Source organism: Chiloscyllium plagiosum, unplaced genomic scaffold (assembly GCF_037043375.1).
Source record: "Chiloscyllium plagiosum isolate Xiang-an unplaced genomic scaffold, Cpla_swu_hap1 HiC_scaffold_24, whole genome shotgun sequence".
In the NCBI taxonomy this organism is placed as follows: Eukaryota; Metazoa; Chordata; class Chondrichthyes; order Orectolobiformes; family Hemiscylliidae; genus Chiloscyllium; species Chiloscyllium plagiosum.
The window spans coordinates 27515709-27534334 of record NW_028270162.1 but is presented as its reverse complement, the minus strand read 5'-3'; the positions used below and the strand labels follow the sequence as shown (position 1 = coordinate 27534334).

General features: G+C 42.7%; 1 protein-coding gene across 2 annotated transcripts in view; it reads right to left on the bottom strand.

Annotated features, from left to right (window-relative positions):
- The window catches only part of dtx1 (deltex 1, E3 ubiquitin ligase), a 241364-nt gene extending 234146 nt beyond the window's left edge, over positions 1-7218 (bottom strand). The window contains exon 1 of one of the 2 annotated variants that reach the window (XR_015761256.1): positions 6365-7218. Coding sequence is in view for 1 of the 2 variants with exons in the window: in XM_043715649.2 (XP_043571584.1) it covers positions 6365-6638 (274 nt within the window). In the remaining variant the exon portion in view is untranslated. The remainder of the gene's footprint in view (positions 1-6364) is intronic. The other variant, XM_043715649.2, reaches the window with a different exon arrangement.
- Between the last annotated feature and the right edge of the window lie 11408 nt (positions 7219-18626).

Below are 18626 nucleotides of genomic sequence, written 5' to 3'. Positions count from 1 at the left end.
GATCAGCCATGATATTATTGAATGGCACAACAGCTCAAGGGGCTGAATGGCCTGCTCCTGTTCCTACTGTGTGAAACTTGGCGATTTTGGTTTCCAGTTTTCCTCATATTGCATCATCCTTCATGTCAAAGAATAATATTAGTTAAATTAATCCTAATTTATATTAGAATTGGATTAAAAGCATTGTTCAAAATACTGGTGGTAATACTTTATTAAACCTTTACCGATTCATATATCAGCAAAGGTGTCATTTGATTCCAAAATAATTCTCTTCAAACACCACATAAGACTGTCTTGTGACAAACTCTTTTTGAGTAATACCAAGATCAATTTCAATTCTTTGAACACACTATGAATATCTGCCACTTGCCTTTAAATTAAAATCTCAATCTACTTTATAAATTTTAAACACTGTAAATTTGGAAAACACCGACAACTGATGACTTCTTTCTACAAATTATAAATATTCAGAAGTTGTAACCATCAAACTTATACTTCATTTTTATTAGGTTTGTGTTATCCCCTTAATAATTGTACCAATGATATCATAGGTTGAATCTCAGCCATGATTTCCACACAATCTGTTCAATTTATGCCATTAGGGAAATATTTCACCAACAAAGGAGGGATGCTGTTATCCTGCCAAGAAAAAGAGAAGCACGTTTTCAAGGCTGTGCATTTTTCAGTTTTGGGGTTTGGCTCATTTGGTGTCAGAATTAGCGTTACATGATCAGTTTGAGAATTGCAATAAAAATGTAAAAATGTACTTGAAATGCAATATGTTCGTCTTCTGAAACAAACAAATAACTTTTGCGATACTCATTAAATGCAGCTCCAGAAGTGCAGACAGCTGTTTTGGTCAAGCTCCATCTACTCTGTTTTCATTTGACTGGACAATTCATAACTTTTATAATTAAAAAGACATAACCCTTCAAAATGTGTATCCATCAGAATTGTGTTAGAATGGAAATCATCAATTCAGGCTTTTGCGCAAAGTTTTTAATAAGTTACACTAGAACCTTTTTAATACTAATTACAATACAAGTTTATCTGTTAATTAGAATTTGGCTGAAGGACTATAATCCACATTTCTAAAGTTGAAAACTAGCTCTCGATGTTATTATGAGATATCTAATGATTGATCTCGAATTAAATTAAGCAATACTTTTCTAAATTCTCTGTGCAAGTAGTTCTAAATGCATCATATTACTCTATATTTCAACAGAAATATTCATATTTTCAAGACTTTTTGAAAAAAAGTTTACATATGGCATTTAATTTGACTGTAATTCTTGATGGTCCAGGTCCCTTAAAAAATTGTTATAATTACAAAAAATTACAATGCAGCTTGATAACTTAAAATCATTCAGTGGATGGAAAAATATTCTTAACTTACAAATATGAGCACAACATGTAACCTTTCACTCGTACCCCTCTCCATCATGTGTGCTGTTGTCACATTGTTACTCAGTCAGAAACAGTGACTGTTTTCTCCTATGATTGTCCTTGATTATATCCAACACCATACATTGCTTGACAAATTAAGAAGCATTTACATTATCCCACTTGCTTCCTCTACAATGATACAGCTTACACTGTTTAAACTCATGAGTCAGGAGTCACTGCAGGCTCTTAAAAATAAGGTGTGTTTCCATTTTAACATGTTCAGAAATAATTCAGGGAAGGAACAGCCAAGAAGGCATCTTTCCATTGACTTAGAATAAAAAATATCATCTACCTTAAAAATTATGTATAACATTGAATTAAATGACAATAATTTCAACTCAATTGCTAATCTAATTTGATCTTGTGCCAATTAGATCCTAGAATTAAAGTAAAACTTCTGGAGAGACATACAAATCATAGTACCCCAACCCCACCCTAATGATTATGAGCAATCTGCAACTACTGTGGAGCCAGAGAAATGTGCCTACTCCCAGGTATTGTACAAAATTGAAATATTTTCAAAGTTTAGGCACCTCCTTTAGCAGCTATTGAACCACATGTTATGGCTCAATGCCACATTAGGATCTTACAATTTGTGTAGTCCTCCAATTTGAACAACCACATCAGCTTATTTCAGGCATGTGCTCGGGGCAACTAAAAGCCTCAAACACAATTTTGCCCAAGATACACTTTGAAGGAGATTGTGACCTGCTTTTGGAAACAGAACCAAAGCACTAGATATGCTGCAAATCTGAAATAGAAACAGACACTAGTGGAAATACTCAGCAAGTTAGGCAGTAACGGCAGAGAGGGAGGGACAGAGTACACAGACCTTGCATCAACTTTGCTTTCAATTCCCACGCTTTCTCTGATTTTGGACTCTGTTTGCCTATTTTGTGCATGACAAATGGACACATCAATGTCTAACTGCTGTACTCCCCTTTGGTGTGTTCTACAGCGCGAACACACTGCAGCAACAATGAAGTTTCACATCTGTTTACTCTGAGCTATTCCAGGATCGAAGTTGCCCTGAAAATTCCCACACAAATGAGTAATGCTTTTTAAAAGCTAAATTTCCAATCAAAATGATAAGCATTCTAACCTCTGACATAGAATGGCCAAAACATTTAACGTTCAGTTCCAGCATTCAGTGAACATCACTACCTCAGCTCTTTTGAATATGTTCCAACTGTGTTGCCATGGGTCAAGACCTAGCCATATTCCCTGCATTGTTTGTTTCACAATATTGCTTAGTAACAGTTCATACAAACCTCGTGGCCAACAGAAATCTATTAACAAAATTTACAGTGTAGATTCAGAGTGTGAGCACAAGATTTTAAAAAGCACCTGTTAATGACTGTGTTCTGCTATTTTAATAATTACTGCCATCGACACGATTGCCCTTAAAACAAGTTTGGATAGCTCTGTAAAACTTCCTGTTTAAATTATGCAGACTTGTAAAATCAGCTTTTTTTAAATGGAACAGTGCAGTGGTCATCACTTTTCACACGTTGACTACAGTCAAAAGTGAAATCAGTACATAGGAACACAAAACCAGAGCAGGGATTGGCCATTCACTCCATCAAGTATACCCTATCATTGAGTAGATGGTGGCTGATCAAATTATGGCCTTAAATCCACTTATCTTTCCTGCAACCCACAACCCCCAATTCCCCTGCTAATCAAAAAATCTGTCGAACTTAACCACAAATGCATCGAATGTTCTTGTTTCTATTATGCACTGTGGAATAGAATATCCAAAAGCCAGCAGCCCTATGAGACAAAAAGAAAGTACTCAAATCTATCTCAAATGAGACACCCATTAATTTGAAACTGTGTCCGCTTGTTCTAGATTCCCCAAAAGAGGACACTTCCTCTCAGGGTCAACTCTGCCAAGCCCTTCAGAATCTTAGATGTTTAAATAATATCTCTTTTCATTCTTCTAAATGCTAATTAGGTATAAGCCCTACCATTCATCGAGTCAGAGTCATACAGCACAGAAACAGACCCTTTGGCCCAACTAGTCCATGCCAACCATAATCCCAAACTAAACTAGTCCAACCTGCCTAGGCCTGGCCCATATCCTGTTGTTTCCTGAAGAAGGGCTTTTGCCCAAAACGTCGATTCTCCTGTTCCCTGGGTGCTGCCTGACCTGCTGCGCTTTTCCAGCAACACATTTTCAGCTCTGGCCCATATCCCTCCAAACATTCCTTATGCATGTACATGTCTAAATGTCTTTTAAAAGTTGTAACTGTACCCACATCTACCACTTCTTCTAGAAGTTTATTCGACACAATAACCACTCCGTTAAAAAAGAAAATACCTCTTGTCTTTTTTCATTCTTTCTCCTCTCATCTTAAAAATATGCCCCACAATCTTGAAATCTCCCACTCTAGGGAATAGACACCTGTCACTCACTTTATCTATACCCCTCATGATTTTATAAATCTCTATAACGTCACCCCTCAACCTCCTAAGGTTACCCTCATCTCCTCCGAAGACAAATCAGCCGGGTGTACCCTCTGAACTGTCTCCAGTGCAAGCATGTCCCACCGAGGGTAAAGTGAGCAAAACTGTGCACACCACTCTACCTGTGGTAAGAATCAAATCACCATGCCAACTCATAATGTTCTGTCTCAGGGTCCATGACACTACGACATTAGTATCTATAAACTGACTTGAAAATTGAAAGAAAACTTAAAAGAGAAGTAACAAAGCAGGGGATACTTCATTTCCCAAATGGGGGATACTTCAATTACTTCAATTCTTACACCAATGACATATATCAGGCTATGAATTTAAACAGTTTTAAATGCTTTGGTCACAAACACAGTGAATTTCACGATTTAGTATAAACTTCAGACCAAAAGTTAAAATGAGGCTGCACCAATCACTTTCTTGGAATATCAAAAATATACCTGAGCACAGTCATGCCCAGTGTTCAAATTCAGATTTATCTCAATAAGCAAAGTCCTGAAGATGCCCCTTGGAATCAGAATTCTGCAGTCACACAACAATGCACCTTGGATCTGAAAAATCTTGTTGTTCTGGTCATGAGGTGTGAAATTAAGAGAGGTCAGTGAATGAAAACCCTGCAGCCTGAATCCAAACAATTTCCACAATTTTTTGTTTTTGGTTAAGTAGCATCTTAAAAATACAGTCGTGAATGTGTATGTTACAAATGATTCCATTCCACTCTTGCTGACAGCTCATAAAGTCTACAGTTTGAGCTTGTTATCTTTCTTTCCCCAAATTCAATGCCTGGATGGAAACTGGGATGTTACTTTGTTACAGTTAGATCCCTTATTGTCTGACAATGAATTACAAAATCTAAAGGGAGCCCCCCCCGCCCTGCCTTCTTAAGGCTGACATAAAAACATCGTGCCGAGAGATGGGGCACCATCAGATCACTTTACCAGTGTGACTCCCCACTACAATCTACCATTCAGTTCTAAGGAAATATAGACAGAAAGACTGTGATTGACGCCTGAAGTGTAGATGCCTTTTAGGAACGGATCAATGTACTTTGATTTATGTTTTGATAGCATTCTGAATGAAACCACACTAGTAAAACCAAAATGATTTCTCTCACAGGACTACTGCCAGTGGAGAGGATCTGACAGTCACATTCTATTTCAAAGGTATTTTGGAGTATTTTGTTAGCCATGTGATTTTGCATGCAAGGATCAAGCCATCATATCCAGTCAGTCTGTGACAAGCAAACTGCTGCTGAGATGTCAGGACATAACGTGTGGTTTCCATTCCTGTGTTATAACCAGCTACAACCAAGGGCTGCCAAAACATTTTTCCAGGCATAACTTTGGATGTTTAGGTTCCGAACACCGCACAATTATCCTGGGAAGTACATTGTGACTAAATCATGTCGATGATAAGATTTCAGATCTTTATATTCTCAGAGCAGAATCTAAGGTGTGCATACCAGTCAATACCACCTGCCAACCTGCTCCAAATAGACAGCCACTCCAGAGTGTGGCTTGCCACCGCTAGCATAGCGACAAGGGATTGGAAAGGTTCGTTCTGAATGGCTTCAAATTCCTAGCTGCACTGAGCCCCCCCACATTATCTGGCATCTGGAAGAGATTCCTCTTCCGCAACCTTTGCTGAGTATTGCAATGCAATGCGCCAGACCGCTCCGTCAACCAGCCAGTGTCCCCGGCTGCACTCTCTCGGCTCATTTTCACCCCCCACCAAACAAACCCCCTGAATAGATTGGGGGGGGGGGGGGGGAGAGAGAGATTCCGGCCCCTCCCAATACCCCAGCACGCCTCCGTGTAACAGGAGAGAAAATCCTCAGAGAACGAACACCGGCCAAACCTCATTCCAGTGGGAAGTGGGGACGGAGGGGGAACAAACAATTGGACCGCTGTCAGGGGCTGCGCCTTTAGGACAAACCAACGCCGAATGGGGGAGGGGGGGTCCCAGCATCAGCGGGGAGGCGCTGGGCTGGAGGCTGGAGTGAGCCCTCGCTGGCCGGCTGCAGGGACAGAGCGAACAGCACAGCCACCCCTGGGGGGGGGGGGGGGGAATTCATCTGTATTTCTGCCGCACCGGAGACATCAATCAGCCTGATCCAGATGGAGAAGGGCAGGGATGTGGGAATGCTCCGATAGGAATGGGGGCGCTGAATCAGAACCATTTCCCTCTGATGTACACACACACACACACACAAATCCATATCCCCCCTCCCCCCCCCCCCCCCCATTGTCTTGGGGGGGGGGGGGCTCGCATTGATTTTAAGACTGTGAATGGGGTTTTACAGGAGGTAGGTGTGGTTCTCTATGTGATTATTGTGGGGTTTTTTTGTATTGTGACTGGGCTGGTGGGGAATCTATCTCCAGGTTGGTAGAGGAGGCTGGTGGGGGGGGGGGGGGGAATGGTAAGAGAATGTGCCACTTACCTGTGTCTTGCCGGAACTGGTGCATGGACTGCAGGTCAATGATATAAGGGGAGAGCTGTGCCTCCGCCTGGCCCAGCACCACGCTCCCTCTGGCATTGCACTTGACGATGTTCTCGATGTGGTGACACACGCCCGCGCTGTACGGTCTCCAGCGGCCGTGCTCGTTCAGCCATTCCCAGACCACCACCCGGGCGAAATTCTGCGGTGGGAAGCCGAAGCCGAAGCCGCTCGCCGGCAGCATCGCTGGGGTCGAGGCGGCGGAGGGTCGAGCCATTGGAAAGGTGGTCGGGGTCGGGTTCGGGGTTGGGGAGGGGGCGGCTTGACTCGCTGAGCCTCCCCCCGCTCCTCCTGTCCTCTTCCCTGCGGACGCTGGAGGTGTCGGCTCGCTGGGTCCACTCGGTTAGCCTTCCCTCTGTGTGTGTCTCTCTCTCTCTCTGTCCCTTTCTCTAATCTCGATCTCTGTGTGTGTCTCTCTCTCAGGTATGAACGCAGCCTTTCCCCCAGAAACAGCCAAAGGTGTGAGAGACAACCCGTCTGCCTAGTCCCGCATCTGAGTCCCACCTCCCTGCTTGCTGTCCCCTCCCCTAGTGCCCTGTGAGCGGCCAGCGACGCGCCGAGGGTGGGACCCCGGCTCCGCACTGATTGGCAACAAGCACTACCACCACAAACACACACACAATCAGAAAGAGATAAAAGACAGCGAGAGGCGGAGGAAGGCGATTTTTTCTCTCTCTCTCACACACACACTGTCAGCCCGGCCTGCATCCAAAAGAGCAACAAGACACACCGCGTATCAGTAACAGCCTCACGTAGCAAAGGCATTCGCTGCAGTTTGAGGGAGACAGAGACAGACAGGGACACAGAGCCCCAGTGACAGCACCCGCCTGTGCTTGCGGAAGGATGAGCCACTAGACGAACCCGGCTCCGAGTTCGCCTCCCTCCCCCCGCATGGAAGTGAGCAGTCAACCTCTGTCCTGACCATCCAACACTGCAGAAGGGTGGAAAGTTAATTCATGGGCAGAGTGCAGGGAGGGGCAAGCCAGTCAAGGGAGTTTGACAAATCTTCCCCTCGGTTCTGTGATGAGCTGGCTCTCTCCCGTGCTTGTTCACACGTTAGGCAAAACCAGACAAAGTAGAATGGGAATCAAATGTTGCAGTTAACACGACGAGAGGAAAATATATCCTATTGTGTTCGAGTGGCACGTATCAAGCAAGAGCAGTCGCTGTGAGCCACACAATTCCCTCTGGTACTGAGTGGACATGTCAGATAACACAGGAAGAGGCCATTCAGTTCAATGGATAGAACTTATCAGAAGCAAAGACAGAAATTGCTGGAAAAGCTCAACAGGTCTGGCATCATTTGAGAAACATGGTCTGAGGAAGGGCCACTCGACCCGAAACGTTAACTTCGATTTCTCTCCATAGATGCTGTCAGACCTGCTGAGTTTTTGTTTCTGATGCACAATATCCGCAGTTCTTCCGGTTTTTATTTGGTGTTTCTTATTGTGAACAAAAATTAATGTGTACAAACTTGCTAGAATTCCTTTTAGCGAATGGGGATGCAATAATTAAACTTAGTCTTAGGTAAGGATCTAAAATTGAGAATTATAGAAGTGTTTAAGTCCGTAGAGTTTAACACTACAGAAAGAGGCCCTTTGGCCCATCTTGTCCATGCAGGTCATGAAGCACCTATCTCCACAACAGTTTCCAATACTTGGCCCATAACCTCCTACTCTTCAAATGTTCATCAAAATACTTCTTAAATGTTGTGTCAATGCCACCTCTGCCACCCTTTCAGCCAACAAATTCCAGATACCCACCACCCACTCTAGGTGAAAATATGCTTGTTCAAAGCCAGTCTCAACTTCCTACCCTTTCCTTTAAACCTCTGCCTCCTGGTTACTCGACTAATAGGAAAAATATCTTCTTCTCTACCTTATCAACGCCCCTCATCATTGTGAAGACCTCATTTAGGCCCCACTTCAGCCTTCTCCGCTCTAAGGAAAATTACCCCATCCTATCGAGTCTCTCTTCATTACTGAAAAGCTTCAGCCCAGGCAACATCCTGATGAATTTCCCGTGCATTCTCATTAGTGCAATCATATCCTTAAAGTTACAAATTGTAAAGTTATTATGGCACAGAAGAAAATTGTTCTGCCCATTATACCATTTTTTGTAAAGCACCCAATCAGTCCTGTTATCCCACTCTATGCCCATAAGCACATACATTTCCTTCCTTCAAGGGCCTATTCAATTCCTTTTGAAATCATTGATCAGCAGTAAGTTTCAAGTCTTTATAAGTCACTGCACAAAATGTTCTTCCTCACATCCTTCCTGCAACTGTGCCAAAGCCTTAAATCTGTCTTCAGTAGTTTTTGTATCATCATCCAATGGCAGCAGCTTTTCTCTCTCTGACTTACCAAAGCCTGTCTTGTACATCTTGATCAAATCTCTCCTCAAATGGTCTAAGTTCTCTTTGCTCCAAGGAGAAGCGCTCCAGTGTTTGAATGCCACATTGTAGTTAAAATGAGGGGCAAGGACAGAAATCACAGGTTCTGGTCCAGGCCTCCAATCCTGTTTAAGTCCCCTGACCAGAACACAGCAGGCCCAAGAGAGCACCTCCCTTTTCCAAGCACTATCTAAAATCTCTCATCCATGTAACCATTCTGGTAAAATTCTTCTGCACTTTTTCAGTGTAAATGACCATTTCAGACTATTCTCTTCTTTCCTTCCCGTTGATCTAAAATAGGTATCCCATCGACTCTAATTTGAATCCAAGATCTTTCCATAGTTTTTAGTATATTTTCTGAGACTATTCCAGAAGTTCTGAATTGTTAAGTTTCCACTAAAAGCTGTTTTGGTCACACTCACTTGAAGTTTCCAGAATTGATATCACAGGCAGTATTCAACATTCCAATTCTAGTTAAGAACTCAATGATTTCCATGCACTTGCTTCTCTTTATTATTTAAAAATCTCGAATCGTAATCCTCACTTGAACTACATTTGCTAAGTCATTTCTAATTGAAGGCAACGCCATCCCGTTGACCTTGATTGAACCCTTGCTAATATCAGCCCAATTGTTTTCAATGCTGTTGAGACGGATTGCACATCTTCTTCATTTTGATAGGTTTGCGCGCTGAAACATATGGGATATCCAAAAATTGTTGAAATTGCAGTGAATGAACAGGATAACTCACAAACTTTGTGTCTGTGACTTACTAGATATATCTTTGTGGACTTCAGTTGACTTAATAGGGCATCCTGAGAGCGAAGGAACTGTGCAGTAAGATTACTGTGGGGACTTGCAAAATGTTAAGAGCTGTCAGCCTTGCTGGCAGCTTTATGGTCTATTTAAGTTGTGTCCAACAGAGAACCCTTCAGTTCCATTGTTATACTCTCCACAACGTTTGAAGTATCCTTTTCATCATCTTGAATGGTTTCTGTGTGTTGCAATCTGCAGTTCAGTTTTGTTCCGCACATTTACCCACAATGAAAAGGGTTACTCACTAAAAATAAATTATTTATATTTCATTTGGAATTTCAAGTGGAAAAGCTGTTTAATCCCATTCAACAGAATTCAGATGCTGAAAATGTAAATTTGTTTTTGGTTTTAGAATCGGACTTTACGTCAAAACATGGAAAGCAATTGACACTCATTATTATGCAATTAAAACTATGTATTGCAAGACTGTACTAGAAAACATCAAGGAAAGCAGCCAGTCTTTTTCATTAAGAGTTGAGGAAAGAATGTTGACAGGGACACCAGAGAACCCACTGCCATTTTGACACTAATCTTTACCCGCACAGATAATTTAAATCTCCCTAGAAAAAGAAACCTCACACTTCTGACATCACATCGTCTCACCACTGCACATGTGTCACGCGGCATTATAAGATCAAAGCCCACAACCTTCTGACTGGGAATTGAAAGAGCTACCAACTGAACGAATTTAATGCGTGAGCAATCTAATTCATACTTAATAGTATTGGAGACATTGGGTCAGTAGTCCTGAAATAGTGTCGGTATCATTTACATTATAAGGAACTTAGACACAGAACTCCATATGATTTTCCATTTACCTGTTAATATTGAGAGAGTCACCAGCAATTTCTTAATATGGCTTTAATCACATGGGAAAGCTCTTAGTGATGCTCTAAGCAACTATATTTGACGAGTTTAGTAAGCAAACAATGCCAGAGAAATCAAAACTGTCTCAGGTGAAATGAAATAGAGTTACTTAAGTCACAAGGTAAAATATTGAATGAGAATTTCCATCTAATATTGCATAGTTCTGTTATAGAAATGCTTCAGAAAGGGACATAGAATGTGTAGAGTTACCAAAAACACCCTTTCATCTTCCGACACCTCAGTTCAAACTTAGCCAAAGCCTAATAGGATAAAAATATATTTTCTTCCAGCTCATATCTGACTGAAATTTAAAATGAGCGTAGACAGTTACAAACTATGTCCTAATGAATAAAGACAAAATGTGCGGCTGCTAGGAATCTGAAACAAACAGAAAACACAAGAAAAACTCAACAAGTCTGGTGGTATTTGCAAAGAGAGAAACAGAATATCCAGTATGAGTTTACAACTTTATGAGTTACAAGTTCTGAAGAAGAGTCATACTGGACTTGAAATGTTAACTGTTTCTCTCTCCACAGAGGGTTCCAAACCTGTTGAGTTTCTCCAGCAGTTTCTGTATTTATATCCCAATGAATGTCCTTTTTTGACAGGTTCACATTTTCCCATAAGACACTCTGCCAGAGTTTTGCCCATCCACAATCTATTTATATCCCTCTGCAGTCTCCTCATGTCTTCTTTATTTGATGTGCCACCTTTCTCAAATGCCTTTTAGAAATCCAAGTACACCAATCTAAAGGTTTCCATTTGTCTGTGTTTCCTGTTACTTTCTCAGTTAGTAAAGTTTGACAAACTGATAAGATCTGAAACTCATTATAACCATGTGTTTATTTCATGTTCATCTTCAAGCTGTTGAAACATAGGGCTGATATGCATTTGAGGAAAATAAGCCAGGAATTAGAAATCTGAGAGCAAAAGCTGGCAGGAAACTGTTCAGTAGCTCAAAATATAAAGACCTGGAGCTTTGACTCCCAGGTATCATTTACACTCTCTGACTGTGATTCTGACTCAAAGCCATCTGGAATGAACTCATCGCCAGTGATCATGTGATTATTAGAGTCATCGATGATTAAGATGACAAGGGCATGAAAGAAGATTTTAGCAACAGTGGAGTCAGGAGATATTAAGCAAATCGAAATAGTTTTTGAAGTGGAAAGGGTATGCATAGGATGCATAGTTGGACTAAACAGTGCATCTATTATTTCTTCCATGGACACACTCAAAGTGTCCTTTGAATGTTTGACAGTTAGAAATTTGATAAAGTGGTCAATTAAGAGAAAATTGTTGTATATGGTGAATAAATTAGTTGTGATTTTAGAGCAAGGAACTAACAGAATCACATGAGGATGGAGTTCTTTGTGTTGCTGTGGTTGTTGACTCTGGCACACCTTGCACATTCTCACTGTCTTCTTGATATCATTGTGGCACGTCAAATAAAGAAGACATGAGGAGACTGCAGAGGGATATAAATAGATTGTGGATGGGCAAAACTCTGGCAGAGTATCTTATGGGAAAATGTGAACCTGTCAAGAAAGGACATTCATTGGGATATATAGCTCATACACTATATCCCAAGCTAGATGTCTTGTTTGCCCTATGCCTGTATGTTCATGTAATTGTACAGCCACTTGTTTCCCTTGAAAAATCACACTCAGTTGTGATAGTGAGTTAGTCTCTGCATGGCCAAGGGAATCTGAGAGTGTCTGGCACTTCTTGTATGTGTCAGACATCCATCTGTGATCTTTCCAGGCTGCCTACAAATGTGGGCTGAAAATGTGTTGCTGGAAAAGCGCAGCAGGTCAGGCAGCATCCAAGGAACAGGAGAATCGACGTTTCGGGCATAAACCCTTCTTCAGGAATGAGGAAAGTGTGTCCAGCAGGCTAAGATAAAAGGTAGGGAGGAGGGACTTGGGGGAGGGGCGTTGGAAATGCAATAGGTGGAGGGAGGTCAAGGTGAGGGTGATAGGCCGGAGTGGGGTGGAGGCGGAGAGGTCAGGAAGAAGATTGCAGGTTAGGAGTTCGAGGGATTTGACTGAGACAAGGTGGGGGGAGGGGAAATGAGGAAACTGGAGAAATCTGAGTTCATCCCTTGTGGTTGGAGGGTTCCCAGGCAGAAGATGAGGCGCTCTTCCTCCAACCATCGTGTTGCCATGGTCTGGCGATGGAGGAATCCAAGGACCTGCATATCCTTGGTGGAGTGGGAGGGGGAGTTAAAGTGTTGGGCTACGGGATGGTTGAGTTGGTTGGTCCGGGTGTCCCAGAGGTGTTCTCTGAAACATTCCGCAAGTAGGCGGCCTGTCTCGCCAATATAGAGGAGGCCACATCAGGTGCAGCGGATGCAATAGATGATGTGTGTGGAGGTGCAGGTGAATTTGTGGTGGATATGGAAGTGTCCCTTGGGGCCTTGGAGGGAAGAAAAGGGGGAGGTGTGGGCGCAAGTTTTGCATTTCTTGCGGTTGCAGGGGAAGGTGCCAGGAGTGGAGGTTGGGTTAGTGGGGGGTGTGGACCTGACGAGGGAGTCACGGAGGGAGTGGTCTTTTTGGAACGTTGATAGGGGAGGGGAGGGAAATATATCCCTGGTGGTGGGGTCCGTTTGGAGGTGGCGGAAATGACAGCGGATGATACGTTGTACATGGAGGTTGGTGGGGTTTTAGGTGAGGACCAGTGGGGTTCTGTCCTGGTGGTGGTTGGAGGGCGGAGTAGCGGGAAGTAGAAGAGATGCGGTGGAGGGCATCGTCGACTACGTCTGGCGGGAAATTGCGGTCCTTGAAGAAGGAGGCCATCTGGGTTGTACGGTTTTGGAACTGGTCCTCCTGGGAGCAGATGCGGCAGAGACGAAGGAATTGGGAATATGGGATGGTTTTTTTTAGATTAGATTAGATTACATTACAGTGTGGAAACAGGCCCTTCGGCCCAACAAGTCCACACTGACCCGCCGAAGCGAAACCCACCCATACCCCTACATTTACCCCTTACCTAACACTATGGGCATTTTAGCATGGCTAATTCACCTGACCCTGCACATCTTTTGGACTGTGGGAGGAAACCGGAGCACCCGGAGGAAACCCACACGGACACGGGGAGAACGTGCAAACTCCACACAGTCAGTCGCCTGAGGCGGGAATTGAACCCGGGTCTCAGGCGCTGTGAGGCAGCAGTGCTAACCACTTGTGGCCAAACTGACCAATATCTTGTGTTTGACATCTAGCTTTCAGTTCTTGTAATGATATAAATTTTGTGGGCATTTCTTTAGAGAACTTTTTGATGTCTCGAGTCCAGACATATCCTGATCATGTCATCTTTCCCTGGCCTTCACAGATTAGAATTGCAGTTGATGTGCACAATGTCATTAAATTCATATCACCTAGCTCACTGTTCATCTTCTTTTGAATGTGAACACTGCACTTTAAGCCCAGAAGCTGATTAAACTTAACAACTGTAAGCTTTTATTAAATGCTAAATGCAACAAGACTAGATTTTTCAATACTTGACTGTGCAGGATGCAGAAGGGAGATGGTCTCTCGTCAAAGAGATTCATCCTGCAGCCTTTAACAGATTCTGAGATTTGTTCTGCTATAACCTGAGGGAAGATGAATCACTGTAAGTCGGTGCACTAGGCCACAGAGAATTTAAGAAGCCTCTAACAATTGCAGAAAACACCCGCTGATGGTCACTCGAAGTTACTACTCAGAGTAATAGGGATACAAGAATATGTTAGAAACTGGAAACAACTGTGGACTGCTTGGTATGTGAATGATAATTCAGTAAAGATTGTGATGGGTGCTAAGTATTTAATGGGAGTGCTCTTCTCTGTAGTTTAAAATTTAAGTTGGCCATGAAAAGAAAACAGTATTTTGTCAATAATGGAATTAGTCATTTGTCACAGTAAGATGGTGAAAAGGTAAAATCTTGATGTGTCATCCTTTCAATTGTTGTGAAAAATTACGGGTCTTTACATAGATCATAATAGTTATAGATTACTTTGTATAGTAGATTATATTAGTTATAGATAACTTTATATGCTAAATTTGATTGTGACTTGATCTAGATCCTTGCTATTGGCACTTAATCTCCAGAGCAATATTTGAGTTTAAGGAACAGCCATCTATTAAAAATAAATAAAAGGCATTCCTCATTGCCAGAAACCAGATGGAATTGTCATTTAGATCTTAGCTACCAGAAATATTTCAGCAACCACACTGAATGTATCGAGGATAACAGGTGGCTGTCAGTGAGTTAGAAGGATTTAATTAAACGGACAGTTTTAAATGATGCCATAAATAGCTAGAGTAAAGATTTGCCTGCATAATGCTCTGAAACTGGTTCCTTTTATAAAATTGCTTGAAGATGTTTCAACTTCACAAGGTACTCTTTAAGGCAAGTATTATTATAATCCATATAATTTATACATTATTGTCAGCTTGTTTCGAAGATCGCTTCCTTGCTTCTGCATCACAAAGCTGTGCCTTCAAATCTCCTCCTGGACCTCAACGTTTGCTGTACAAGGCACTGGTGCGACTGCACCTGGAGTATTGGGTACAGTTCTGGACACCGCATTATAGAAAGGCTATGGAAGCTTTGAAAAGGGTTTAGAGGAGATTTACTATGATATTGCCTGGTATGGAAGGAAGGTCTTATGAGGCTGTTTTCATTCGACAGGAGAAGGTTGAGAGGTGATTTATAGAGTCATAGAGACGTACAGCATGGAAACAGACCCTTCGGTCCAACCCGTCCATGCCGACCAGTTATCCCAACCCAATCTAGTGCCACCTGCCAGCACTCGGCCCATATCTCTCCAAACCCTTCCTATTCATATACCCATCAGGTGCCTTTTAATGTTGCAATTGTACCAACCTCCACCACTTCCTCTGGCAGCTCATTTCATACACGTGCCATCCTCTGTGTGAAAAAGTTGCCCCTTAGGTTTCTTTTATATCTTTCCCCTCTCACCCTAAACCCTAAACCTCTAGTTCTGGACTCCCCCATCCCAAGGAGAACACTTTGCCTATTTACCCTATCCATGCCCCTCATAATTTTGTAAACCTCTATAAGGTCACCCCTCAGCCTCCGATGCTACAGGGAAAACAGCCCTAGCCTGTTAAGCCTCTCCCTATATTACACATCCTCCAACCCTGGCAACATCCTTGTAAATCTTTCCTGAACCCTTTCAAGTTTCACAACATCTTTCCGATAGGAAGGAGACCAGAATTGCACGCAGTATTCCAACAGTGGCCTGACCGATGTCCTGTACAGCCACAACATGACCTCCCAACTCCTGTACTCAATACTCTGACCAATAAAGGAAAGCACACCAAATGCCTTCTCCACTATCCTATCTACCTACAACTTTCAAGGAGTTATGAACCTGCACTCCAAGATCTCTTTGTTCAACAACACTCCTGAGGGTATTACCATTAAGTGTATAAGTCCTGCTAAGATTTGCTTTCCCAAAATGCAGCACCTCACATTTATCTGAATTAAACTCCATTTGCCACTTCTCAGCCCATTGGCCCATCTGGTCAAAATCCTGTTGTAATCTGAGGTAACCCTCTTCGCTGTCCACTACACCTCCATTTTTTGGTGTCATCTGCAAACTTACTAACTGTACCTCTTGTGCTCACATCCAAATCATTTATGTAAATGACAAAATGTAGAGGTAGAGGACCTAACACCGATCCTTGTGGCACTCCACTGGTCACAGGCCTCCAGTCTGAAAAACACCCTCCTCCACCACCCTCTGAATTCTACCTTTGAGCCAGTTCTGTATCCAAATGACTAGTTAAACCAAAGTGGCCAGAAGCTAAAGTTACCTGCATTCATTCAAACTAAGGTAGTGCTCCTGCTACACTAAGTTTTAAAGAGAATAAATGTATCGTGCCATAAGCATGTTCTGTCTGGCAAATTGTTCAAGGAGAAATTGAGGACTGCAGATGGAGGAGAGTCAGAGTTGAAAAGCATGGCACTCAAAAAGCACAGCAGGTCAGACAGCATCCAAGGAACAGGAGAATCAATGTTTTGGCAAAAGGAATGCATGGGGAAAGGGTGATGAGAGATAAATAGCGGGGTGGGGTGGGGTGGGGGTGGGGGTGGGGGGGAAGGTAAGGTTATATGTGGATGCAGGTGGGGATAATTGTGATAGGTCAGTGGGGAGTGGATAGTTGGGAAGGAAGATGGACAGGTAGGACAGGTGAAGAGGCAGTGCCAAGTTGGAAGTTGACTCAGGGATGAGGTGGGGGTGGGGGTGGGGGGGTAGATTTGGAAACTATTGAAGCCAATATTGATGCTGTGTCGGTTGAAGGGTCACAAGGCAGAAGATGAGGCATTCTTCCTCCAGTTGGCAGGTAGCTTTGACTTGGTGGTGACAGCAGCCCAGGATTTACATGTCCTTAGGAGAGGGGGAGGGGGAGTTGGGCACATGGGTGTTGGGGTTGTTTGGTGCATGTATTCCAGAGAGGTTCCCTGAAACATTCCCAATTGTTCAAGTTCACTGGCACTGTTTTCATTCATTCCCACCTGCACAACATTGCTTCCTTGCTTCAACTACATACAAGTAACCGCTTTTCATCTGTAGATTCAAATTTAAACTCCACTTTCCAAACCTCCAGCTCATCTGAAATGTAATTGCTGGCACCCTATCTTGCCGTAGGACCTATGCATCAGATCACTCCAGCTCACTACAGCAACTTCCTATTCCCAGAAAATTTCCATTTCATTCGCATTCTATGTAGTCTTACCCAATCCTAATCTAAAAACATAAACTCGTTCTCCAATTCTGACATCAATTGTGAATTTTAGGATTGCCAGATTTCAATTAAGTCATTGCTTCTGTTTGGAATTCTTTGCCTCCTTTCTCCATGCTTTCAAATGCCTTTCAAAACATATATTCAATTATATTGAACAAAACAATTCAAAAATTAGTTAATCATACTAATGGAATCCAAAGCCCAGCTGTAAGAAGCTCAAATTCATTCGGTTTTTTCGCTACAAAGTATAGTTCTGCCATCCGCAATCCATTTTCTGGCCAGTTTGCCTGGAAATGTAGGTAAAAACAACAATAATGATAATTTCAATGTTTGCAACAGCTGTCAATTTTGCATTAAAATGAAAAACAATGTTTAGTCAAGACATAAGGGCCCATAACATCAAAATTCAAAAATCAATATAGATTTTGTACGGCCCAGCAGAATATGGATTTAAATTGAAAAATACTTCCCACAGAACACTGGGCGACATGGTTGCTCAGTGGTTGGCACTGCTGCCTCACAGCACCAGGGTCCCAGGTTTGACTGTCTGTGTGGAGCTTGCACATTCTCCCCGTGTCTGCGTGGGTTTCCTCCGTGTGCTTCGGTTTCCTCCCACCGTCCAAAGATGTGCAGGTCAGGTGAATTGGCCATGTTAAATTGCCCATAGTGTTAGATGCATGAGTCGGAGGGAAATGGGTCTGGGTGGGTTACTCTTCGGAGGGTCTATGTGGACTGGTTGGGCCGAAGGGCCTGTTTCCACACTGTAGGGAATCTAAAAAACAAATTGCATTTAAGGACTGCCTTTAACATAATTGTGACCCCTACTGTGCTTCACAAGAGTGATTATGAAACAATATTTTAGACCAAGGAGATATTAAAAGGCAAAGGTAGATTTTATGGAGCCTCTTAGAAGGAGAAAAATGGGGGAGAGAGCTGGGAGTGTTATGGAGATATTCCAAAGCTGAACACACTGATGCCAGTGGCAGAGCAAAGAAAACTGATGATGACGAAGATGTGATGGTCTTGCAGACTCCTCAGCCTAGAGACATATAAGATAATAAGAGGGTTAGGGTGGACAGTGAAAGCCTTTTTCCTCAGATGGTGAAGCTATCACGAGGGGACATAGCTTTAAATTGAGGGGTGATAGATTTAGGACTGATATTAGCGGTAGTTTCTTTACTCAGAGAGTAGTAGGAGTGTGGAACGGTCTGCCTGCAACAGTAGTAGACTCGCCAACATTAAGGGCATTCAAACGGGCATTGGATATACATGTGGGGATAATAATGGAATGGTGTAGGTTAGATGGGCATCAGATTAATTTTGCAGGTCAGTGCAACGTCAAAGGTCAAAGGGCCTGTGCTGTGCTGTGAAGTT